Below are 25691 nucleotides of genomic sequence, written 5' to 3'. Positions count from 1 at the left end.
AGCTACTCGGGAGGCTGAGGCAGGAGAATGGCGTGAACCCGGGAAGCAGAGCTTACAGTGAGCTGAGATCTCGCCACTGCACTCCAGCCTGGGTGACAGCGCAAGACTCCGTCTCAAAAAAAAAAAAAAAAAGATTTGGATTTTGGGAGTATTCGGATTTCGTATTTTTGTATGTGGGATACTCAACTTGTATCATACTCTTTGAAGTCTTTTGTGACTTGCCTTTTTCATTCAGCATTATGCTTCCAAGACCCATCTATGGTGGGAAAACTGGGCATTCATTCATTGCTATATAACAATTCATTGTGGGAAGGTTCCATTGGAGGATCTTAATCAGAGTGATGAGTGATGAATATGATGAAATACACATTATGGGAAGATCAATCTGGCAAGTTTTACCACTCTTTTGAATCTAAAACCAAAAAATCTGATGACTCTTTTCTTTTTAATTCTGATATAACTACAGTCCTCCTCTGTGCTGGGGTGTATGTCCCTGATGAATACTCACCAAATCTTTTATTTACCCACTGAGCTTAACTGTCTTCTGTCTTTTGTATCATAAAAACAATAGGTGTGCCCACCAGGTGTGGTGGCTCACTGCTGTAATCCCAACACTTTGGGAGGCTGAGGCAGGTGGATCACTTGAGGCCAGGAGTTCAAGACGAACCTGGCCAACATGGTGAAACCCTCTCTCTACTAAAAATACAAAAATTAGCTGGGTGTGGTGGTGCACGCCTGTAGTCCCAGCTACTCAGGAGGCTGAGGCAGGAGAATTGCTTGAACCCAGGAGACGGAGGTTGCAGTGAGCTGAGATCATGCCACTGCACTTCAGCCTCAGTGACAAAGTGAAAAAAAAAAAAGAAATAAAAATTAAAAAAAAAATAGGTGTGCTAAGTATGAAGTCATGATATTGTATAGGCATTTTAAAATGTGCAGTATTCTCTTCCTTACCCTCAGTGTTCTCCACGTACCCTGCATTGATCAGCGGTCATGAACTATCAGCCATGGGGTGTGTGTGTGTGTGTGTGTGTGTGTCTGTCTGTCTGTCTGTCTCTCTTTCTCTCTCTGTCTCTCTGCCCCCCCACCCAAGTGTGTTTTAGAGTTCTTATAAAATTAGAATTTTCCTCTTCCTTTGAAAAATGGTAGGATCTTGTTCCATGGGGTCCAATTGCCTGGAGGTTCCAGTTGCCCAGAGCTTAAATAACCCTTGTTTGGCAGCATGGCTGGGCTCCTACTTGACCACTTTTATTCATGCTACTTGTCAGTCTCCTTCAGGGTTCCTTAGGCTGTCCTTGAGTACCTCTGCTCTGGGGCAGTGAGGAAGAAGACTGGGAAGAGACCCAGCCTTCATTCCCAGGTAGCATCCTTGCATATGAAATATGAATTAGTCTCTCACCATCATGGCGGGGTGGAAAATTTCTTGCATGTTCTCACTGAGGAGTTGGCTAGATTCTGTTGGCCTTCTCCCCTGATTGAACTTCCAAGCCTCTGGAGGCAGGGGGCCAGATGCCTGGTCTCGGCCTCCCTGTCCCTCTGGGCAGATGTTCTAAGCTCTTTGGTTTTCCTCTTGGGAGTTTCTCACTACTTTCCCTTTTTTCTCCCCCTCTTCTTAGCCTTGCATCATCAAGATTAAAAACTTTTTTGATGCAGAAGATTATTATATTGTTTTGGAATTGTAAGTAGTAAACTTTTTAAAAATTTCTGTTCCCATTCAAATGCTTATAAAGCCACCAAAGAATCTAATGTAGGCTTGCCTTTCTCATCCTGGGGGACCTCAACATATGTATGTAGTAGTGGGGCCCACAAAGTCTATGTATAGGGGGTTAATATCAACCCTAAAAACCCTCCAATGTTTCCAAAGATAGGTGGTATGGGATTCCAGGTCCTGGACCTGTGACCAGGGCTTGAACTCCACTCTGCAGTTGACTAGCTGACCACCCATGGGTCAGTTTACCTCACTTTTCTGAGTCTCATCTTCATAGTGTTAAATGGGGATTATAATGAACCCCCACATGCAGAGTCCTTGTATGAATTAAATGCTATGAGGGATGGAAATCCCCCAGCAGAGCACCTGGCACATGTGTATACTTACCATGGGGCAATATTGTTATAATTGGCTCGCCATAACTGTGGGTTTCCACATCCGTGTATTCAACCAACCTCAGATCAAAAATATTTAGAAAAATAAAATGGATGGTTGTATCTGTACCAAACATGAACAAACATTTTTCTTGTTATTATTTTTTAAACAGTACTGTAGAACCACTATTTATATAACATTTACATTGTATTAGGTTTTGTAAGTAGTTTAGAGATTATTTAAAGTAACCAGGGCCAGGCGCAGTGGCTCACGCCTGTAATCCCAGCATTTTGGGAGGCCGAGGTGGGTGGATCACCTGAGGTCAGGAGTTTGAGACCAGCCTGGCCAACATGATGAAACCCTGTCTCTACTAAAAATACAAAAATTAGCCAAGTGTGGTGGCGCACACCTGTTACTTCAGCTACTCAGGAGGCTGAAGCAGGAGAATAGCTTGAACCCAGGAGGCAGAGGTTGCAGTGAGCTGAGATTGTGCCACTGTACTCCAGCCTGGGCCACAGAGTCTCAAAAAAAAAAAAAAGGCCGCGTGCAGTGGCTCACATCTGTAATCCCAGCACTTTGGGAGGCCGAGGCGGGCGGATCACAAGGTCTGGAGATCGAGACCATATTGGCTAACACGGTGAAACCCTGTCTCTACTAAAAATACAAAAAATTAGCTGGGCGTGGTGGTGGGCGCCTGTAGTCCCAGCTACTCGGGAGGCTGAGGCAGGAGAATGGCGTGAACCCAGGAGGCGGAGCTTGCAGTGAGCTGAGATCGCGCCACTGCATTCTAGCCTGGGCGACAGAGCGAGACTCTGTAAATAAATAAATAAAAAAGAAAGAAAGAAAGCTGGGGGGGGAGGGAGGGAGGGAGGGAGGAAGGGAGGGAGGGAGGAAGGAAGGAAGGAAGGAAGGAAGGATGGATAGATACAGGATACAGCCTGGGCAGTATGGTGAAACCTGGGCAGTATGGTGAAACCCCATCTGTACAAAAAAAAAAAAAACAAAACACACACACACACAATTAGCCGGGCATGGTGGCATGTGCCTGTAATCCCCGTTATTTAGGAGGCTGAGGTGGGAGGATCACCTGAGCTTGGGAAGTCGAGGCTGTAATGAGCTGATATTGTGCCACTGCACTCCAGCCTGGACAATGGGAGTGAGACTCTGCCTCAAAAAAAAAAAAAAAAAATAGTATATGGGATGATATACATAGATTATATGCAAATCTTATGCCATTTTATATAAAGGGCTTGAGCATAATGGATTTTGGTATCTGAGAGGGCTCCTGGAACCAATCCCCCATGGATATTGGGGGATGACTCTACTCTGAAGTGTCTACCTGGGTAGGCCTTTCTATGCAGGTCCTTTCAACCCAGGACCAGGTTGCATGGTGGCACCTGAGTATCTTTCAGTGTCTTGGTAGTTTATTTCAGTGGTGATAATGTCTTGTGTTATTTGGTGTAATCAGAATAACTTCCTGTCTCATTTCTGGAAGATGCCTGTCTTGATATCTGCTCCTGCATAAATATTAAGTGTTTCTGGGAGCAGCTATTGTGGCAGGCACAGAATGCTTTGCTCCTGGTTGGCAAATCGTATCTATGCAGGGTGATCATTAAGACTGTATAGACAACAGGCCGGGTGTGGTGGTTCACACCTGTAATCCCAGGACTTTGAGAGGCTGAGGTGGGCGGATCCCTTGAGGCCAGGAGTTCAAGACCAGCCTGGCCAACATGGCAAAACCCCATCTCTACTAAATATACAAAAATTAGCCAGGCATGGTGGCATGTGCCTGTAGTCCTAGCTCCTTGGGTGGCTGAGGCATGGAGAATCGCTTGAACCTGGGAGGCGGAGGTTGTAGTGATCCGTGATAGACAGAGCAAGACTGTCTCAACAAACATAAGAAAAAAGAAAAAAGACTATATGATAAACAACACCCCTGATCACCCCTGATCACAGCACTAGGAGAGCCTGGAGCCCCTTGTGGATCTGCTGCTACCAAATAGGAGATTGTTACCTGACTGAATCCAGTTAACACAGTTTAATAAAAGTGATAATACAGGGCCGGGCACAGTGGCTCACGCCTGTAATCCCAGCACTTTGAGAGGCCGAGGTGAGCAGATCACCTGAGGTCAGGAGTTCGAGACCAGCCTGACCAACATGGAGAAACCCCATCTCTACTAAAAATGCAAAATTAGCCGGGCATGATGGTGAATGCCTGTAATCCCAGCTACTTGGGAGGCTGAGGCAGGAGAATCGCTTGAACCTGGGAGGTGGAGGTTGCGGTGAGCCAAGATTGCGCCATTGCACTCCAGCCTGGGCAATAAGAGCGAAACTCCGTCTCAAAATAAATAAATGAATAAAGGAATAACCTTGCCAAGCACCTGTGCCAGGAGCTTTTCCTACATCAGTCATCTCTTAATTTTTATAACAACCATCAAGGTAGATGGCATCATCCCCATTTTTAAGTGGTAGAAACAAGCTCAGAGAGATTAAATAGCTTTCCCAAAGTCCAAAAGCTGGGAAATGGTAGAGTTAGGGTTCAGATCCTGGTTGTCTGTTTGTAAATTTCTGTTTGCTCTTCTATGTCAGTCTCAGAATCATCTGTGGTGTGATAAAAATGCAAACTCCTGACTGGGTGCAGTGGCTTATGCCTGTAATCCCAGCACTTTTGGGAGGGCAAAGTGGGCAGATCACTTGAGGCCAGGAATTTGAGACCAACCTGGCCAACATGGCAAAACTTTGTCTCTACTAAAAAAAATACAACAATTAGCTGGGCATGGTGGCGCATACCTGTAATCCCAGCTACTTGGGAGGCTAAGGCATGAGAATCACTTGAACCTGGGAAGCGGAGGTTGCAGTGAGCCAAGATCGCACCACTGCACTCCAGCCTGGGTGACAGAGCAAGGCTCTGTCTCAAAAAAAAAAAAAAACCAACTCCTGGGCCCCACTTCCAAGCTACTGAATTGGATTTTTCAAAGTTCCCCAGGTGCCTCCAACACCCACTCCTTTCATCTCGTTCCTTAGTTTCCAACTGGGACATCTGATTGTGAATAAGGCTTATTACCTTATTAGTTTTAAAAATGGGAGTCAAAAGTGAATAAAAATGTCAACTGTTTGCTTGTCTTAATCAATTTGTTTTGTTTGTTTTATTGTCTTCTGTCCAAGTGCGTTTTCCCCCAGGAATGAACCCGTTACCTTGCCTTTGTGTTTTAGGATGGAAGGGGGAGAGCTGTTTGACAAAGTGGTGGGGAATAAACGCCTGAAAGAAGCTACCTGCAAGCTCTATTTTTACCAGATGCTCTTGGCTGTGCAGGTAAAAGAAGCCCTCAATTCTTTTGACAGCTGACTTTCTTTTAGTTGAATTACTCCCTGAATTAGGCAGAAATCGAGGGACCGTGGATTAAAACTCAGAAGAGAATCTGTGTGTTTGCAGTTCTCTTCTTGGCAAAAATGTCCTACTCCTTTCACTGAGATGAAAAAGCTCTCACTGGCCAGGCACGGTGGTTCACGCCCATAATCCCAGCACTTTGGGAGGCCAAGCGGGTGGATCACGAGGTCAAGAGATCAAAACCACCCTGACCAACATAGTGAAACCCCATCTCTACTAAAAATACAAAAATTAGCTGGGTGTAGTGTCACGTGCCTGTAGTTCCAGCTACTCGAGAGGCTGAGGCAGGAGAATCACTTGATCTGGGAGGCGGAGGTTGCAGTGTGCTGAGATCGTGCCACTGTGCTCCACCCTGGCGACAGAGTGAGACTCCATCTCAAAAAAAAAAAAAAAAAAAAAGAAAAAGCTCTTACTGTGTAGCTTAAGAGAAAGTAAGAAAGGGAATTAAAGAAATAAATAGACCAGGCATAGTGGCTCATGCCTGTAATCCCAGCACTTTGAGAGGCCAAGGCAGGAGGATCACTTGAGCCCAAGAGTTTAAGACCAGCCTGGGCAATATAGTGGGACCCCCATCTCTACAAAAAATAAAAATAGCCAGGCATGGTGGCGGGCACCTGTGGTCTTAGCTACTCTGGAGGCTGAGGTGGGAGGATGGCTTGAGCCTGGGAGGTTGGGGCTACAGTGAGCCACAGTCATGCCACTGCATTCCAGCCTAGGCAACAGAATGAGACTCTGTCTTTAAAAAAAGAGATAACATGGCCCTATGTCACCTATCTTTAGCTTGGAGGTATTTCTGGAGGGGTCTTGATCATTAGTTCATTAGTTCTGCTTGATCCTTGTAGAAGTCTCTCTTAACTCACAGTGGGAGCTGGGCAGGTTTGAGGGCAGAGCTGCAAGTTGTGATGATTGTGACAGATGGGTTGGTCTCCCATGGCTCAGAACTAGGTGTTTCCCTTCAGATGCAGCATCCTGTTCACTGCAGTGGGTGGGCCGGCAGGGCATGCACATAGCCATCTCTATTCAGTGAGTGTTAGATGAAAGAATAGCTGGTGGCACTTGCTTTGAGGAACATCACCATTTCCGAGACCAAATGTGGTTGTGGCCATTCCCTTCCACAGTCTCTTCTTGAAAACCCACTCCTTGCAGGAAACGCAGTGATTGGGAGCAATCCTTGTACAGAGTGAGGATCGAGATACATTTTTTTGTGATTGATCTACCTAGGTTTGGCCTCCCTGGAGGTTTCACCAGATCCATTTCCCAGAGAAGGTTTTGCAAAAAATTTTTGTTCTAGCCCAGAGGGACATCCAGAGAAGATTGAAGCCCATAAACACAAGCCTTTTAAATTTATTTTTATTTTATTTATTTTATTTATTTAATTTTTTGAGACGATGTCTCGCTGTGTCGCCCAGGCTGGAGTGCAATGGTACAATCTCGGCTCACTACAACCTCCACCTCCTGGGTTCAAGCGATTCTCCTGCCTCAGCCTACCCAGTAGCTGGGATTACAGGTGCCTGCCACCATGCCCAGCTAATTTTTTTTTGTTTTTTGGATTTTTAGTAGAGATGGGGTTTCACCATGTTGGCCAGGCTGTTCTGAAACTCCTGACCTCAAACGATCCGCCTGCCTTGAGCTCCCAAAGTGCTGGGATTATAGGCATGAGCCACCATGCCCGCCCACAAGCCTTTTTTAAAAAAAATTTAATTTTAATTTTAATTTTTGTGGGCACATAGTAGGTGTACATTTTTATGGGGTACAATGCAAGCCCTTTTTAATGGCAGCTGTCACCTACTCAGTGTATTGCTCCCTTATTGGTTTATTCCATTTATTTATATTGAGTAACCAAGAATATTAACATGAATTGAGTACAGTTTGTGGATATGTGAAAATTTTGTTTCCTAAAAAAATATGGCCAGGCATGGTGGCTGATGCCTGTAATCCCAGCACTTTGGGAGGCTGAGGTGGGAAGGTCACTTTAGCCCAAGAGTTCCAGACCAGCTTGGCCAACATTGTGAGATCCCGTCTCTACAAAAAAAATAAAGAAATTAGCTGGTCGAAGTGGCATGCGTTGTGCCCATGGTCCTAGCTACTCATGAGGCTGAGGTGGGAGGATCACTTGAGCCGAGGAGGTTGAGGCTGTAGTGAGCTAAGATGGTGCCACTGCACTTCAGCCTGGGGGACAGAGTGAGACCTTGTTTCAAGAAAAAAAAAAGAAAAGAAAAGAAATATAGCATAGTATGTTGGTGTTCATTTTTATATGCTATTTCAGACAGTAGAGTTTTCAAAGACAAAGTCTTTGCATTGAGGAATAGGTTAACTCACATAAACAGATAATTTACAAATATATATTTGTATAGATTCCCTTTAAAAATATCCTCAGGACTGCAATAACCAAATATATCATTTTGGTGGAATTTTTGTGTTTATTTGGTATGTTCTCAAAACATTTTCTGTTACCCATTTGAATTTTTATTGAAATTGACAACTTACATTTCTGCCATGTGAAGAGTTTTTTATTATCTTAAAGTGAAATGAAAGGTTAATTGTTCTAAGTTGCTTTTTTCATTTCCCTGCTTTTTAAAGATCTTCTCAAACAAATTTGTAAACTTTACCTCAACAGTTTTCTATGATTTTGGAGAATATGGTTGTGTGTATCACGGCTTATGGTTTCACCCAGCTGTGGGATGTGTGTGTTGGTAACTTTGATTCTACTTAAGTATCTACTGCATGAATCTGAGGGTCATGCCTGCCTTTCTGTGTAGTACCTTCATGAAAACGGTATTATACACCGTGACTTAAAGCCAGAGAATGTTTTACTGTCATCTCAAGAAGAGGACTGTCTTATAAAGGTAAGAAATTGGCATTCTGTATGTGGCTATTCCTGTAGATTCTTGTTCAGAAACTTTTAATTCCTCAAATAAAAAGTGGGAGCGTAAAAAGGTTGAGAATCTGACCCTTTCACTGTTACCAATTATTTTAGAGATCAGGTGATACTGCTCTTACCCAGATTCGAATGAGCATTTATTGAGCTCTGTTGTATACAAGTGACCTTTGTGCTTAGAGAGAGAGGAAGGGTCTAAATGGACGAGTGGGCTGGGCACGATGGCTCACGCCTGTAATCCCAGCACTTTGGGAGGCCGAGGTGGGCAGATCACCTGAGGTCAGGAGTTTGAGACCAGCCTGGCCAATATGGCAAAACCCCATCTCTACTAAAAATACAAAAATTTAGCTGGGCATGGTGGTGGGTGTCTGTAATCCCAGCTACTTGGGAGGCTGAGACACGAGAATCACTTGAACCCGGGAGGGAGAGGTTGCAGTGAGCTGAGATCGCACCACTGCACTCCAGCCTGTGCAAAAGGGCAAGACATCATCTCAGAATAGGTGAATGAATGAATGAATGAATGAGTAATCACATGCCCTGCCTTTCCCTGTTTCTCAACCTGGCATCACTTTAGAAGCTCTTGTTAGGATTTATGACACCCAGGCTTTACCTCAGAAGCTGAGAGTGGCACTCAGGTATAAGCATGTGTTTCCAAGCTCCCCAGGTATTCCATAGCGCAGCCAAGTTTGAGACACTGGGGTCTAAGAACCATGTAGAACTAATTAGAATCCTGAAGTGTCTGTGATAAAGGTAATAAGCTTTTTGTAAGACTACAGAGGACATAGGTTAAGTTGGAAAGCCTGAGTGTTGAGATTCCTAGGCTCAGGAATTTTAATTTAAGCAAAATTAAATGTCTTAACTTGCAAAGACATGAATCTGTAGATTCCAGATTAATGGCAGGTGTGAATTGTACAATAGAAACTGATCTAGCCTACGTGTCTTCTTGGACTGGCAGACTATGTTAATCTTTTTATTTTATGACAAGTTCAACATTATTCCCTTTTGTACTGAATTTTAGATTACTGATTTTGGGCACTCCAAGATTTTGGGAGAGACCTCTCTCATGAGAACCTTATGTGGAACCCCCACCTACTTGGCTCCTGAAGTTCTTGTTTCTGTTGGGACTGCTGGGTATAACCGTGCTGTGGACTGCTGGAGTTTAGGAGTTATTCTTTTTATCTGGTAAGAAATATTTTCATTGCTTCACAGACTGGTAGAAGGTGATTAGATGGAGTCACAAATGTGTCTTGCTCTGTTGTCCAGGCTGGCATGCAGTGGCTTGATCTTGGCTAGCTGTAGCCTCTGCCTCCTGGGTCAAGTGATCCTCCCACCTCAGCCTCCCGAGTAGCTGGGACTACAGGTGCACACCACCTTGCCCAGCTAACTTTTCTATTTTTTGTAGTGATGGGGTTGTACCGTGTTGCCCAGGCTGGTCTCGAACTCCTGGGCTCAAGTGATCCTCCTGCCTCGGCCTCCCAAAGTGCTGGGATTACAAGCATGAGCCATTGTGCCCAGCCTAGCTCACTTTTTGACCATTGATTTAAAGAAAAATCTGACTTTTCATTATGCTGAAAAAGAAATCTTTATATCTGAATGCCACTGAGAATGCCACTTGATTTCTTTTCCTTTCTCTCTCTACCAATATTAAGCCTTAGTGGGTATCCACCTTTCTCTGAGCATAGGACTCAAGTGTCACTGAAGGATCAGATCACCAGTGGAAAATACAACTTCATTCCTGAAGTCTGGGCCGAAGTCTCAGAGAAAGGTATGAATATGAAAGGGTTAAGAATTTGTGGTATGCTAAAATGTGTATGTGCTGTGGTGGGAGTTTCTTCCCCAATTCCATGGTGTTTTCTCCTGTCAATTCTGTTCTTATTTTCTATTGTTAGTTTCACACCATTTGAGAGGCACTGGAAATTATTAAGAGCATGCACTCAGGTCCTGGGTCTGCTACTACTTAGCTGTGTGGCCTTAGGCAAGTTATTTAACCTCCCTCTCCAATTTCTTTCTGTGTAAAGGGACCCTCAATAATCCTTACCTTAAAAGGTTTTTGTGAGGGTTAAGTATAATGTACACAAGTGCCTGGTATCTATTTTAGTGAGCAAAATAAATGCACTTGTAACTTTTTAGTTACAAGGTTTTCTTTGAGTAAGCAAGCATGTAAAAACTAGATGTCATTAGTTACCTTGTATTTTATAATTTATCCTGGCAACTTTAGTTCCCTGAAGAGAAAGTAGAAAATTAAATGTCAAATAACATAACATAGGTGATTGTGTTAAATTTCAGAATATTTAAGGAATAATAATGTTGTAATATATAGGCCAGCGTGCATTTGTTGCTTGCTGGAGTAGTCAAGTTTTATTTCTGACAAGTCTGCAGTTCCAGGGAGCCTCTCCCTGGCTGAGTAACTGTCACCTATCCATCTGTAGATGTCAGGGAGAGTTTGCTGTGCATCCCAAGTATCTTAGAATTGGATAGAAGTTTAGCTTTAATTAATTTGACCTTGAGTCTAGCAACAAGAGAGGGAACAGGCAGCGAAGAGGTCGTGACTGATGTCCCAGCAGCAGGAGACAGGGAGTGTCATTATCATTCCCGGTCTTCTCACGGTACTCTGAATACAGAGAGTGAGGAAGATTAGGGGCCCTGTCTGCTGACTCCGTGATGATCTCAGACCCTCTCTGCTCTTTCTGGATGGTGGCCTGTTAATTCTGGCATACTATTACTGATAATATATTTATCCTTTTCACTGTGATTTGCCCAATTGTTGCTTTAGCTCTGGACCTTGTCAAGAAGTTGTTGGTAGTGGATCCAAAGGCACGTTTTACGACAGAAGAAGCCTTAAGACACCCATGGCTTCAGGTGGGTGTGGGACAGTGCCTGCTAGCATAAAATACATGAGAAGCCCTGCTGCTTGAGAGACATGAGACAGAGGACAGAAACATGTTTACTTTGTTGAGTCTGTTTAATCTAATTGTTTTAGATGTATGGGGGGTATCTTGAAGGATGGGTTACAACCTTTTTTTTTTTTTTTTTTGAGACAGGTTCTCGTTCTGTCACCCTGGCTGGAATGCAGTGGCGCGATCTCAGCTCACTGCAACCTCTGCCCCCTGGGTTCAAGTGATTCTCCTGCCTCAGCCTCCCAAGTAGCTGGGATTACAGGTGCATGCTACCACGCCCAGCTACTTTTTGTATTTTTTGTAGAGATGGGGTTTCGCCGTGTTGGCCAGGCTACAACCTTTTTGATATTACTCATGGCTGTTGGATGTACAAGCTCACTTTATGTCCTGTTCTGGTTCCACTTGGCTGCCCTGAGTCTCCAGTTTGGCCTGTGTTCTTCTGAGTGCTTGTTCTGGCTCTACCCCCAGCCATGTCCACCACTCTTCATAGGTGGGGTGCATTCCAGCCATCTTCAACCTTAAATCAGAGAAGTGGGGGAGGGGGAGGAGAGCAGCCTCCCTGGGGAGAATCCAGCTATTTCTCAAGCCCAAGTGACTGGGTATAAAGGGTCCCACTGCTTGTTCATTCAGGTGAGTAAATGTGTCCTTAGTGAAGGCTGTCACCTGCACCTTTCATCTGTATTACCGCTGTGCTCCTGCTAGGGGTTAGGGCTGCCATTATTAAATACTGAACTCATTTGGAACTGCCAAGAGTTGGAAGTACATTGTGGCTTTGCTGGGTTAATCTTTAGTTTTGGAATTAGCTACGGCATTGGGCAGGTTTTTCTGATAGATGTCTGGTCTTCTGTAACGAGCAGTTCCATTCAGCACAGCCATGCCCCTTTCTATTAATTTTCTTTTGGTCTGTGTATTAGTCTGTTCTCACACTGCTATAAAGAACTGCCCAAGACTGGGTAATTTATAAAGAAAAGAAGTTTAATTGACTCACAGCTCCACATGGCTGGGGAGGCCTCAGGAAACTTACAATCATGGTGGAAGGGGAAGAAAGCATGTCTTAATGGCAGCAGGTGAGAGAGCGTGTGAAGGAAGTGAAGGGCGAAGAGCCTCTTATGAAACTGTCAGATCTCGTGAGAACTCAGTCACTATCATGAGAATAGCCTGGGGGTAACTGCCCCCATGAGCCAATCACCTCTCAACAGGTCCCTTTCTCAACACCTGGGGATTACAATTTGAGATGAGATTTGGGTAGGGACACAAAGTCGAACTGTATCAATCCGTTTTCTGTGGAGATGGGGGACAGAACTGGTAGCTTGAGCTAGAGGCTGTTACTTGAGCTAAATGCTGTTTCTCTGGGGATTACTCGTCCAGGAACTCCTTGGGCAATCCAGCCTCAGCCCCGTACTTCTGGGACGCTGGGAAGACTGTCCCCGTTCTCTGTTCCAATCCTCTACACCTAACAGTTTTGCTCAGGCCAGCTCAGGTTGAGAACAACAAAAACTTAAAAAAAAAAAAAAAAAAAAAAAGACAGATATATGTGTTTTGGATGTTGCCCTGGAAACTACAGTCTCCCCAGAAGAAATCTGTCAGATGATTTAGCATTTAATAGACCACACAGATTTGAAACAGCGGGACCCTGGAGGAAAGGGGTTTGGAAACAAAGGGTGCCTTTGCATGTGGGGATTTTAATTTTGATGAAAAAGAGAAACATGTCTTTTGGCTCTTTTCATGTGTCCTAATAGAGAAACTCTTGGGTCTAAATGTAGAGGTACAGGAGCTGTGTTCATCTCTAACAAAAAAATAGAGCTGGCCAGTTGAGCCTGGAAACAGGGTTTGCATTTGCCTGAAATTTATGAGCAAGCGTAGCCTATTTTTCTTGTACTTCTTTGTCTCAAAGAAAACTTATTAACAACCAAGGAGAAGGTGAAGTTCAACTCTGTTGCAGGGTCTCCCTGGAATACTCTTTTAGCCACCTTTTGTTTTTGCAGTAAAAGGAGGAATGAGCATTGCATGAAGACAAGGATGAAGACTGACCATCTAAAACATCTGTTAGTGATAGTTTGGGTTTTATTTTGGGAAAATTCAGTGTTTTCGAAAAAACCAAATGGTTTTGTGGGTCAGGCGCTGGACTGAGTGTTGGGAATGTGGATTCTGGTCTTGTCATTAACAGAGTGCCCAGTTTTGGGAGCATCCCTTACATCTACTCTCTGCCTCATATTTACTGCCTGAAATAGAGGATTTCTTCTGTTTGCTTTCAAGGGATATTATGATTTAATTTTTATTTTATTTACTGTTGGAGACAAGGTCTTCTTCTGTTGCCTAAACTGGAGTGCACTGGTGCAATTATAGCTCACTGCAGCCTCGACCTCCTGGCCTTAAGGGATCCTCCCGCCTCAGCCTCACAAAGTGCTTGAATAATAGGCACGAGCCACTGTTCCTGGCTAATTTAATATTTTGGAATAATTGTAAACATCATGAAGAAAATCAATGTTTATTTATTTATTTCCTTTTTTGAGATGGAGTCTTGCTTTTGTCTACCAGGCTGGAGTGCAATAGTGTGATCTGAGCTCACTGCAACCTCCACCTCTGGGTTCAAGTGATTCTCCTGCATCAGCCTCCCAAGTGGCTGGGATTACAGGTGCCTGCCACCATCCCAGCTCATTTTTGTATTTTTAGTAGAGATGAGGTTTCACCATGTTGGTCATACTGGTCTCGAGCTCCTGACCTCAGGTTATCCACCCACCTTGGCCTCCCAAAGTGCTGGGATTCCAGGCATGAGTCACTGCGCCTGACCTGATTACTTGTTTTAAATATAGGCCTGACTAGGCTTGTGACTACTGTGTTTGGCTTCACTGAAGGGCTGCCAAGAGATGGACTTTTGAGAGTGACACTGCAAGATAATTGAGATCCTAAGTAAGGCCGTGAGAGGGTGCGGAGTGGAAACCAGATGAGCTTGCTGCTGTCAAATGGCAATGGGGAGCTACACTGAGAAACTCAAAACAGAGTGACCTCAAGTGATCTGCCCTGCCTTGGCCTCCCAAAGTGCTGGGATTACAGGCGTGAGCCACTGTGCCTGGTCCTTCTTTCCTTCTTTCTTTCTTCCTCCTTCCTTCCCCCTCCCCTCTCCTCCATTCCTTTCCTCTCCCTTCTTTTTTCCCCCCTCCCCTTTTTCCTTCCTTGCTTCTTTCCTTTCTTCCTTCCTCAGGGTCTTGCTCTCTCACCTAGGCTGGAGTGCAGTGGCATGATCACTGCACCATGACTTTCAGGCTCAAGTGATCCTCTTGCCCCAGCCTCCCAAGTAGCTGAGACTACAGGTGCATGCCACCATGTCTGGCTAATTTAAATTTTTTTTTTTTTTTTGGAGACAGAGTCGTACTCTTTTGCCCAGGCTGGAGTCCAGTGGTGTGATCCTGGCTTACTGCAACCTCTGCCTCTTGAGTTCAAGCGATTCTCCTGCCTCAGCCTCCTGAGTAGCTGGGATTACAGGCGTGCACTACCACGCCCTGCTTATTTTGTATTTTTAGTAGAGACGGGGTTTCACCATGTTAGCCAGGCTGATCTCAAACTTCCAACCTCAGGTGATTCGCCCGCCTTGGCCTCCCAAAGTGCTGTGATTACAGGCGTGAGCCTCCATGCCTGGCCTAATTTTTAATTTTTTTTGTAGTGACAAAGTCCCATTGTGTTGCCCAGGCTGGTCTCCAATTCCTGGCCTCAAGCAATTCTCCCACCTTGGCCTCCCAAAGTGCTGGGATTAGAGGCGTGAGCCACCATGCCCAACCTAGTGTTGTAAAATTTCCATATCCATCAAATTGCCAAATGGTGGAGGACTTTACTGTATCCTCTCCCTTTCCCCACTGTGGTACGCTTGGCTCAGTGGGAGGAGGGGCTGGAGTTGGGTGGGAAAGTACATGAGGCATTGGAATCAGATAACTCTGGGTCTGTATTCTGCACATGCCACCTGTGAGTGGCTGAACTGGGCTTCTGGCCAGCACTCAAAGGCCACATTCCTAGTTATAGATGTTCCTTTCACCTTGCTGAAGATGGGGAGAGCTGCACCAGACCACCTCTCAGGGCTTCCTAATGCAAATCCTTGAACCCTGCAGAAGTGAGCATCCAGAGAGGTGGGAGCTACTCGTGTACACACTGTCTGTGCCCTCCTCATCTCCCACTCCTGCAGCATGAAACACCTGTAATGCTTTGTCCTGTTTATTGTCTCCCTTTCTCATTAGACCTGAGTTCTGGGATATTGTGGGCTTAAGTACTTCTGAAAATTTGTATGGCATCTGCTGGGTGAATTTTCCTAGGGTGCTGGGCTGGTTGTTAGGACAGTCTGGGTGACTGGCCTCATTCATGGCAGGGGCAGCAGGTGGAGAGTGGTCCCGGAAGAATTTGAAGAGCTGCACGGAGTCAGGCCCAGCCTCTGGCCTCCTGACTGCCACCTTTCTCAGGATCTGGGATACTAATTCAGAAACTCTTGACTGCTGGAGGCTGTGATTGACCCACTGAGAGCTTTTAGGCATGTGGATATGAGTCAGCCAGGATTGATGGAGTATTGACTGCTAATTAGACTCCTCTGGGAAGGTAGAGGGGGGCAACACATAATGCCTTCACTGTGGGAGCTTCATCAAGGAGATGATTCTTGGACGGACATCTTTTCCTCCCTCTTTCCACAGGGGCATGCTAGCCCTGTCATTCTAGGAGTTTATTATCCTTCAGACGCAGCTACTTATGTTTTTAATTCCCTCACAGGATGAAGATATGAAGAGAAAGTTTCAAGATCTTCTGTCTGAGGAAAATGAATCCACAGCTCTACCCCAGGTTCTAGCCCAGGTATTCGTATTCCTGATGATCACTAAATGTAGTCTGGGCTTAAGGAGCTGATAAGCAAAGATGATGAAATTCAAGATTTTCCTGAGTAGCAATTGCTTAACATTGTTTCAGTTATAATGTAGTAGAAACTCTGTTTTAACTTGATTCACTCCAGCACCCTTAGATTAAAAAATGCAGGATATGTTTAATATCTAACACATAATAGACAGATAAGCACAGCTAGGGATTGTCATCCAAAAGGTCACCTGCAAGGCAATTTCGAAAGACTGTATTAGAGGCTCAAATATAAATTTGTTGGAAAAATTAAAATTTGGGTCAGTAGTTGATTCCTTGATTACAATTTTATTCTTTAAAGTTCTTTGTGAGTATAAGTTAATTCCAGTCCTGCTTTTATTTTGTTGTTGTTGTTGAATGGTAGCTGTCCTTTTTCCCACTGTTTCCACCCCCCGATTTTTTTTTTCTTGAGACAGAGTCTTGGTCTGTCACTCAGGCTGGAGTGCAGTGGTGCAATCTCAGCTCACTGCAACCTCTGCCTCCTGGGTTCAAGCAGTTCTCCTGCCTCAGTCTCCCGAGTATCTGGGACTACAGGTGTCTGCACTGCGCCCAGCTAATTTTTGTATTTTTAGGTGAGATGGGGTTTTGCCATGTTGGTCAGGCTTGTCTCGAACTTTTGACCTGAAGCGATCTGCCCACCTTGGCCTCCCAAAGTGCTGGGATTACAAGCGTGAGTCACCGCACCCAGCCTTCCTCCCAATTTTATATATGGGAAAACAACTAAGGCACAAAGATTGTCTTCCCGCAAAAGACCAAGACTTGGGGCTTCAACTGAGAGGTATTATAGTCCTTTTAAACTTGATATTTAGAAGAGGATGATCAAGAGGAAGTTGGTTATGCTACTTGCTTTCAATATACATCATTCAGAGGTCAGAAGCCATAAGGGAGAGGAATATCTATTAGATAAGCATGTCTGAGTTGGGGACTGTGGTGAGGACTCAGTTGTCAATGATGACAACCAGTAATTTTTGGTACTAGAATTTCACATCAAATGCCCCCACTTTACTGGAAGTATATTGAGGAACTCTGATAATCTTAAAGAAGCCAGTGATTTTCTTTTGAACATTTCTCCATTTTCCTTTATTTTCAGCCTTCTACTAGTCGAAAGCGGCCCCGTGAAGGGGAAGCCGAGGGTGCTGAGACCACAAAGCGCCCAGCTGTGTGTGCTGCTGTGTTGTGAACTCTGTGGTTTGAACATGAAAGAAATGTACCTTCTTTCACTCTGTCATCTTTCTTTTCTTTGAGTCTGTTTTTTATAGTTTGTATTTTAATTATGGGAATAATTGCTTTTTCACAGTCACTGATGTACAATTAAAAACCTGATGGAAACTGGGCTTTGTGCTTCTGCTTGATAATCGGTTCTTTAGTTGAATGGCTTTATTATTTATTTATTTGAGACGGAGTCTCACTCTGTTGCCCAGCCTGCAGTGCAGTGGTGCAAACTTGGCTCACTGCAACCTCTGCTTCCCAGGTTCAAGCGATTCTCATGCCTCAGCCTCCTGAGTAGCTGGGATTACAGGTATGCACCAACATGCCCAGCTAATTTTTATATTTTTTGTAGAGACAGGGTTTTGCCATGTTGGCCAGCCTGGTCTTGAACTTCTGACCTCAGGTGATCCACCTGCCTTGGTCTCTTAAAGTGCTGGGATTACACGCTTGAGCCACTGCGCCTAGCCTGAATGGCTTTTTTATATTTAAAGTTGTTGTGTGCCTTTCATCTGGAGCTACACCTTGGCTATCACTAGGCAGGTTTCCCAGGATGTCACCCTGGTCTCAGCCTATGAGAGCTGAATACAAATTCTAAGGGCCCCTTGGAAAGTTCCAGGGAAGGGAGCATAGCAAGGTTTGGGGTGGAGTTTGTAGAGACTGGCTGGCTGGCTGCTGACATCTTCATGAGAGAACAGCAGGTACCTTGGTGCATAATAACAGGCCAGGTTATATTCTCATCCTTACCCTCATAAAGATACAGGTCTACACTCTCTGAAACCTTTGGGCTAGATAAGTTGTGAAATTTAATTATCCAGTTTTAGGAAGGTGGTAAGGCATATCTACTATGTGTATGTGTAGCACCCCAGTGGAGTCCTACACATGTGGAGTTCTACCCCAGTGGAGACCAAACATGTTAATATTTCCACAGCAAATATTCACAGTAAGAGGGATAGAGAAAGATTATAGGTAGTTGCATATTGGTTCATATCAGTCTTTTCTTCCAAATGAGCTACAATGACTTGTTTTTGAGAGCTGTTTGGGTTTTGGAAGTGGAGATAAGGCATGTGGTTATGTCTTGTTGACCCAATAATGACCAGGGAGGCCCTGTGCAAAGACTTACTCTTGGCTGCTCTTGTCCTCACAGTGATTCTATGAGTGAGGTCCTCTAGCCACTGTCATGTCACAGGTGAGGAAACCAAAGTTAGAAGAGGAAGGTAACTTTTCCGATGTTGCACAGCTGGTAAATGGCAGAGCTGGGACCCAACCCAGGTCTTTTTGACTCTAAAACTAATGTTCCTTATTGTCCACTGAATCTGCTTTTATAACTTTGCTTGGTTGATGCTAGGACACTTTGTAGCTCGCTGGCCATGCCATGAATTGAGTGCCATGGTTCAAAGGCCACTGGCGATTCAGTCAGGGCAGGGTCAAGGGCACACAGCCATTTCCTTAGGAAATGGGGGTGGTGGTTGGAAATTTCTATTAAAGGGTATATAAGCATTCTGAGACTTGGCTGGCCTGGTGTAGGGGGTTTGATGGGAATTTGGGTGGTTTGCATGTTTAAAGGAATTAGGCTGAGATTGCCAATTAGATGGGTTTTAGCTCATTTGAATATTTAATGTGGAGGCTGTGGTTTCCTGGGACATTTTTCCTACTGTGGAGAGTTAGCCAGCTTTTCTCTGTTTCTTTTTTTTTTTTTTTTTTCTTTTTTTTTTAATTGAGATGAAGTCTCACGCTTGTCGCCCAGGCTGGAGTGCAATGGTGTGATCTCGGCTCACTGCAACCTCCGCCTCCTGGATTCAAGCGATTCTCCTGCCTCAGCCTCCCGAGTAGCTGGGATTACAGGCACCTGCCACCATGCCCAGCTAATTTTTGTATTTTTAGTAGAGATGGGGTTTCACCATGTTGGTCAGGCTGGTCTTGAACCCCTGATCTCCCCGCCTCCCTCCCAAAGTGCTGGGATTAGAGGCATGAGCTACTGTGCCTGGCCGCCCTTCTCTGTTTCTAGAGCATTTTATATTAACTCCCTCTCATATCTTCCATGGTAGGCTGAATAATCGCCCCTCCAAAGTGTCCTCATCTTAATCCCCAGAATCTGTGACTATGTTCCTTTCCATGACAAAAGGGACTTTGCAGATGTGATTAAGCATCTTGAGATGGGAGCTTATCCTATGTTGCCTGTGGGCCCAGTGTCCCATCACAGTGCGTTTTTTTTTTTTTTTTTTTTTGAGACGGAGTTTTTTGCTCTTGGTGCCCAGGCTGGAGTGCAATGGCGCAATCTCGGCTCACTGCAACTCCACCTCCCAAGGTTCAAGCGATTCTCCTGCCTCAGCCTCCCAAGTAGTTGGATTACAGGCGCTTGCCACCATGCCCAGCTAATTTTTGTTTTTTCAGTAGAGATGGGGTTTCACCATGTTGGCCAGGCTAGTCTCAAACTCCTGACCTCGTGATCTGCCCGCCTTGGCCTCCCAAAGTGCTGGGATTACAGGCGTGAGCCACCACATCCAGCCCACAGTGCTCTTTTAAGAGGGACTCAGCAGTCAGGGGAGATGGCAATGTGATGATGATTGAGTGTCTTAGTCTTTTTTGTATTGCTATGCAATATCTGAGACTGGGTAATTTATAAAGAACAGGTTTATTTCTTACAGTTCTGGAGGCTGGGAAGGTCAAGATCAAGGGGCCTGCTTCTGGTGAGGGTCTTCTTGCTGTGTCATCCCATGATGGAAGGCATCACATCAAGAGAGAAAGGGGGCTGAACTCAATCCTTTTATTAGGAACCCACCCCCATGATAATTAACCCTCTGCTGAGATAACATCATTACTCTATTAATGAGGGCAGATCGTTCATGACCTAATCACCTCTTAAAGGTCCCACCTCTCAACACTGTTGCATTGGAGATTAAATTTCCAGCACATGAACTTTGGGGGACACATTCAAACCATAGCACTGTACAGAGATTGGAGTGGTGTGCTTTAAAAATGGAGGAAAGGGCCACAATCCAGGGAATATAGGTAACCACTAAAAGCAGAAAAAGGCAAGAAAATGGGTTTTCCCTTCAGAACCTCCTGAAGGAATCAGTCCTTTACAACTTGACTTTAGCCAAGTGAAACTGATTTGAGGCTTCTGACCTATAGAACAATAAGATATTAAGTCTGTGTTGTTGTAAGCCAATCAGTTGGTGGTAATTTGTTACAGCAGCCATAGAAAACTAATTGACTCACCAATGGGAGAAATCAGCTGCTGATTTAAGGCTACCCAGCATCTACTTTCTCTCCTAACCTCACTCTAATTTTCTCTTTGGAGGAATTCTTTTCCCTGTCTCATTAAGTTATGGGAGATGGGGCCAGGCATGGTGGCTTAGCAATCCCAGCACTTTGGGAGGCTGAGGCGGGTGGATCACTTGAGGTCAGGAGTTTGAGACTAGCCTGGCCAACATAGTGAAACCACATTTCTACTAAAAATACAAAAATTAGCCAGGCGTGGTGGTGGGCACCTGTAATCCCAGCTACTCCAGAGGCTGTGGCACGAGAATTGCTTGAACCCAGGATGCAGAGGTTGCAGTGAGCTGAGATCGCACCACCCCACTCCAGCCTGGGCGACAGAGTGAGAATGCATCTCAAAAAAAAAAAAAAAAGTTATGGGAGAGGATGGTAAAGCTAAGTATCTTTTGCACCTACCCCCCACCCCCACCAATGCAGAAGCTGAAGGGGTTCCTAGAGGCTTCTTCTGCTGTGGAGCTGTTCCCACTGGTCCCCCAGCTAGAGGTGGGTGTAGGACTTTGAAACATGAACAAATGGAGCTGGGGTGGCAATGGCGAGAACAATATTGTGCTAATCCGAACTCTGCACGTCCTAACTTTGGCTCTGGGTAAATTACCTCAAATTGCTGAGCCTTTGTTTCCATATTTATAAAATGGGTGCAGTAAGAGTACCAACCTCTTCTATGCTGTTTGGAGGAGGCAGGTCCATAAAGTACCTGGCATGTGGTAAGGGATTCATGAATGTTGGCTTCTATCAGGAAGGGTGGGGGAGCCACATAAGTAGCCAGAGGGAGTCATAGAAAGTTCTTGAGCCAGAGAAGTAAGATAATCTTTCCAGCTTTTTGTGCAGCATAAAAGGTGGGTAATTTGCTTGCCTTTGACCAAGCAAATTTGGGATATGCCAGGCCTGGGGTGAATGGTGGGAACCCAGGTAGAGGGATATTTCTCATTGGCTGAATTAACTGTGACTCCGTTTTGCGGAGCAGCCAGGTTGCTTCATGGTGGACCTGCTGCATGCCTACATGATGGTGCCGTGGAGAGCTCTTGTTTGTGCCAGCCCTATACCTGATACCTCTTGTGGTAATTGCATCCCTATTTTTCAGAAGGAAGCATCCGTCCTCCCACTTTCTAGTTTTTCCCATGTCCTTCTGGAGGGGATGACCCCAACCCCTTCCTGAAGGGGCTTCATGAAAGCCAGGTCTGGCCAGGATGGATGTGGTGATTGGCTCAGGCAGGGGCATGTGGCCCAAAGGGGTCCAGTGAAAGTCAGTCCTGGGACTTTGGCTGGAACTATTGGGGAACAGCCTCTGCTTTCTTGGGCAGATGTGAGTTAGGAGCTGCTCAGGCCACTATGTGGAAAGAACTGCATGAGAATGAAGTAATCAAAGGGAAGCAAGCACTGAGAGAGAGACTTATGTTGTATAAGTGCCTGTATCCAACTACGCCTGAAGTGAGGTACCACCCCAGGCCTTTTCAGTCATGCTATCAATTTTGTTCCTTTTTTCTGTTTTACTCTTGGTGGAGTTGTTATTTTTTTTTTTCCCTTGTTACTTGAATAAGAAAAATACCAGAGTAGAAGGCTGGGTGCGGTGGCTCACGCCTGTAATCCCAGTACTTTGGGAGGCCGAGGCAGGTGGATCATGTGGTCAGGAGTTTGAGATCAGCCTGACCAACATGGTGAAACCCCGCCTCTACTAAAAATACAAAAAAATTAGCCGGGCGTGGTGGTGCGCGCCTTTAATCCCAGCTACTCAGGAGGCTGAGGCAGGAGAATCGCTTGCACCTGAGAGGCGGAGGTTGCAGTGAGCCGAGATCGCACCACTGCACTCCAGCCTGGGTGACAGAGCAAGACTCCGTCTCAAAAAAAAAAAAAAACAAAAAACCAAAAAAAAACCCAAAACACCAGACTAGTAAATGCAACCATTTACAAATTCCAAGAGACTCTTGAAGATTCTTTTTGTTAGTAGGGAAAACATTCTCCATTTTTCTGCCAACTTGAGGGTTTTCAGAGAATTTTGGGGAAGAGAAAGGAAAGCAAAGATGTGGGAAGAAAGAGTCCTTGCAGCCCCGAGTTGGGCGAACTCCTCCCAGCTACTTATACCACAGGGTTTGGGAGCAGAGCCCCTTTCATTAAACTTTTAGGAGTCTTGGATGGATAGAGTGGAAATTACACCAGTGAAACTCAGCTTTGTGTGTGTCAGGCATTGGGCCCTGGGATGTGCAGTCATGTGTTGTATAATGACATTTTAGTCAATGACAAACCACATGTAAGTCGGTGGTACCATAAGATGATTATGGAGCTGAAAAATTCCTATTGCTTAGTGACGTAGCCATTGTAATGTTAGGGTAACGCATTTCTGTGTTTCTGGTGATGCTGGCGTAAACAAATCTGTGCTGCCAGTTCTATAAAAACATAGCATGTGCAATTACATATAGTATATGATACTTGATAATGAACAACATGTTACCGGTTTGTTTTTTTGAGACAGAGTCTTGCTCTGTCGCACAGGCTGGAGTGCAGTGGTGCGATCTTGGCTCACTGCAACTTCTGCCTCCCAGGTTGAAGCGATTCTTCTGCCCCAGTCTCCTGAGTAGCAGGGAATACAGGCACCCACCACCACGCCCAGCTAATCTTTGTATTTTTAGCAGAGATGGGGTTTCACCACACTGCCCAGGCTGGTCTCAAACTCCTGACCTCAAATGATCTGTCCGCCTCAGCCTCCCAAAGTGCTGGGATTACCCTCATGAGACACAGTGCCCAGCCCTGGTGTAGTGTTTTTCATAATTTTAGAATGTATGTCTTCTACTTACATTAAAAAATAGTTAACTATAAAACAGCCTCAGGCAGGTCCTTCAGGAAGTATTCTGGAAGAAGAAGGCATTGTTATCACAGGAGATGACAGCTCCATGCATGTTATTGCCCAGGCTGGAGTGCAATGGCACGATCTCGGCTCACTGCAACCTCCGCCTCCTGGGTTCAAGCGATTCTCCTGCCTCAGTCTCCTGAGTAGCTGGGATTACAGGTGCACATCACCATGCCTGGCTAAGTTTTGTATTTTTAGTAGAGATGAGGGTTTCACCAAGTTGGCCAGGATGGTCTCGAACTCCTGACCTCAAATGATCTGCCTGCCTCGGCCTCCCAAAGTACAGGGATTACAGGTGTGAGACACCACGACTGGCAAAATTTTTTAAGATAAATTTCAGTAAGCTAAGGTTAATTTATTGAAGAAAAGCTTTAAAAAATTTTGGTGTAGCCTAAGCCTATGGTGTTTATAAAGTTTACAGTAGTGTACAGTAAGGTCCTATGCCTTCACGCTCACTGACTCATCCACAGCATCTTCCAGTCCTGCAAGCTCCTTTCATGGTAAGTGCCCTATACAGGAGTACCATTTTAAAATCTCTTATACTCTATTCTTACTGTACCTTCTCTATGTTCAGGTACACAAGTACTTACATTGTGTTACAATTGCCTATAGTATATTCCGTAAAGTATCAGGCTGTACAGGTGTGTAGCCTAGGAACAATAGGCTACGCCATACAGCCTAGGTGTGTAGTAGGCTATACAAGGCTATACAAGGTTTGTGTAAATGCACTTTGCATTTACACAATGACGCAATCACCTAAGGAGGCATTTCTCAGAACCATCTCGTGATTAAGAGAGGCATGATCGTACAGTCATCATCTCCCTGAAAGTTCAGTCAACCCTGTGCAGTGCTACTGCCACACTCCCCTTTTGCACATGTAGAAATCAAGGATCTTTGGCTCCTCTGAGTGACTTGTTCAAGGTTTCTTAGTTTTCAAGAGATGGAGGCGGGACTTGAATTGAGATTTACCTTTCTTGAGAACCTGTGGTCCTTAACCATTAAAACCACTTAAGAGGTCTTCTCTCTTGATCACTACCTACTAAGTGCTAGGGGCGGTGCTGAGGCTTACTCTTTATTATTATATTGAGTCCTTAGATTTAGGAGAAACAGGCCGAGCGCGGTGGCTCACGCCTGTTATCTCAGCACTTTGGGAGGCCGAGGCAAGAGGATCATGAGGTCAGGAGATGGAGACCATCCTGGCTAACACGGTGAAACCCCATTTCTACTAAAAATACAAAAATCAGCCGGGCGTGGTGGCGGGCGCCTGTAGTCCCGGCTACTCGGCTACTCGGGAGGCTGAGGCAGAATGGCGTGAACCCGGGAGGCGGAGCTTGCAGTGAGCGGAGATAGCGCCACAGCACTCCAGCCTGGGTGACAGACCAAGACTCCGTCTCAAAAAAAAAAAAAAAAAAAAAATTTAGGAGAAACAAGTCCCGAAGCCCTGACCCTAACACGCAAGGGTTAGTGGATATGTGGGACTTGAACTCAGCTTCTCCGTTGAGTCTGGCTGTCTCCGCGATGCAGGCACGTGCTTGCACACCTCCACGATGGCGATCCCGCCCCCTTAGTAGCGTCCTTAGCTCGGCACTTCTTGCGGGGAAGTTCCTCTTGGCCCGGACCCTCGTCCCAGGCCCCGCGTCGTGGGGGAAGCGAAAGCGGCAGTGTGGGGAAATGGCCAAGGGGTCGGGTCCGGGGTGGTCTGCAGAGAGGCAGGCGGCGGTGCGGAGCCGGGAACGGCGCGCTCACCCGCCGAGTCCGACGGGCCCGGCGGGGGTGGGCGAGACACTGGGAACAGCGGCCGGCTCCAGAGGGCGCGAGGCGGGGCGCGCGGGGAGGGGGCGCGGCGAACGCGCGCGTGCGCGGTGCGTGTGTGGGCCCGCGGGGGCGCGAGCGGGGTTGTGGGGCAGTGAGGGGCGCCGCGGCGGCGCGCAGCACGGCGGGAACATGGCGCGCGGAACCGGCGCGCGCGCCTAGCTGGCGGGACCGTTAGCTCGAGGCGGACGCGGCCCGGGCCCCGTGGGGATGGAGCAGTCGCCACCGCCGGCGCCCGAGTCGACCCAAGGGCCGACCCCCGCAAGGAGCCGAAGGCGGCGGGAGCCCGAGTCGCCGCCGGCGTCGGCGCCGGTGAGTGCGTGAGGGGCTCGGGCCGGGAGACTTTCTTTGTGAAACTCCGGCGGTGGGAGCCGGGCCGGGCCTCAGCGGCTGAGGAGCGCCTGCGAGGCGGAAGGCGTCTCGCA

The 25691-nt window shown here is 45.9% G+C and overlaps 2 protein-coding genes across 12 annotated transcripts in view; both read left to right on the top strand.

Annotated features, from left to right (window-relative positions):
- The window catches only part of CHEK2 (checkpoint kinase 2), a 54921-nt gene extending 37464 nt beyond the window's left edge, over positions 1-17457 (top strand). For 5 of the 10 annotated variants that reach the window (XM_063662673.1, XM_063662674.1, XM_063662675.1 and 2 more), the window contains 7 exons: positions 1614-1675; positions 5294-5393; positions 8228-8314; positions 9365-9528; positions 9996-10111; positions 11120-11205; positions 11388-12213. In XM_063662673.1, coding sequence (XP_063518743.1) covers positions 1614-1675; positions 5294-5393; positions 8228-8314; positions 9365-9528; positions 9996-10111; positions 11120-11205; positions 11388-11765 — 993 coding nt within the window. In that variant the 3' untranslated portion in view covers positions 11766-12213. Of the gene's footprint in view, positions 1-1613; positions 1676-5293; positions 5394-8227; positions 8315-9364; positions 9529-9995; positions 10112-11119; positions 11206-11387; positions 12214-15989; positions 16071-17214 lie in introns of those variants that run through there. The other 5 variants (XM_054469839.2, XM_054469843.2, XM_063662679.1 and 2 more) reach the window with 3 other exon arrangements.
- A 7848-nt stretch (positions 17458-25305) lies between these two features.
- The window catches only part of TTC28 (tetratricopeptide repeat domain 28), a 740175-nt gene continuing 739789 nt past the window's right edge, over positions 25306-25691 (top strand). The window contains exon 1 of one of the 2 annotated variants that reach the window (XM_054470478.2): positions 25306-25578. In XM_054470478.2, coding sequence (XP_054326453.2) covers positions 25477-25578 — 102 coding nt within the window. In that variant the 5' untranslated portion in view covers positions 25306-25476. The remainder of the gene's footprint in view (positions 25579-25691) is intronic. The other variant, XM_054470479.2, reaches the window with a different exon arrangement.

Source organism: Pongo pygmaeus, chromosome 23 (assembly GCF_028885625.2).
Source record: "Pongo pygmaeus isolate AG05252 chromosome 23, NHGRI_mPonPyg2-v2.0_pri, whole genome shotgun sequence".
NCBI lineage: Eukaryota > Metazoa > Chordata > Mammalia > Primates > Hominidae > Pongo > Pongo pygmaeus.
This window is presented reverse-complemented; position numbering and strand designations above follow the sequence as displayed.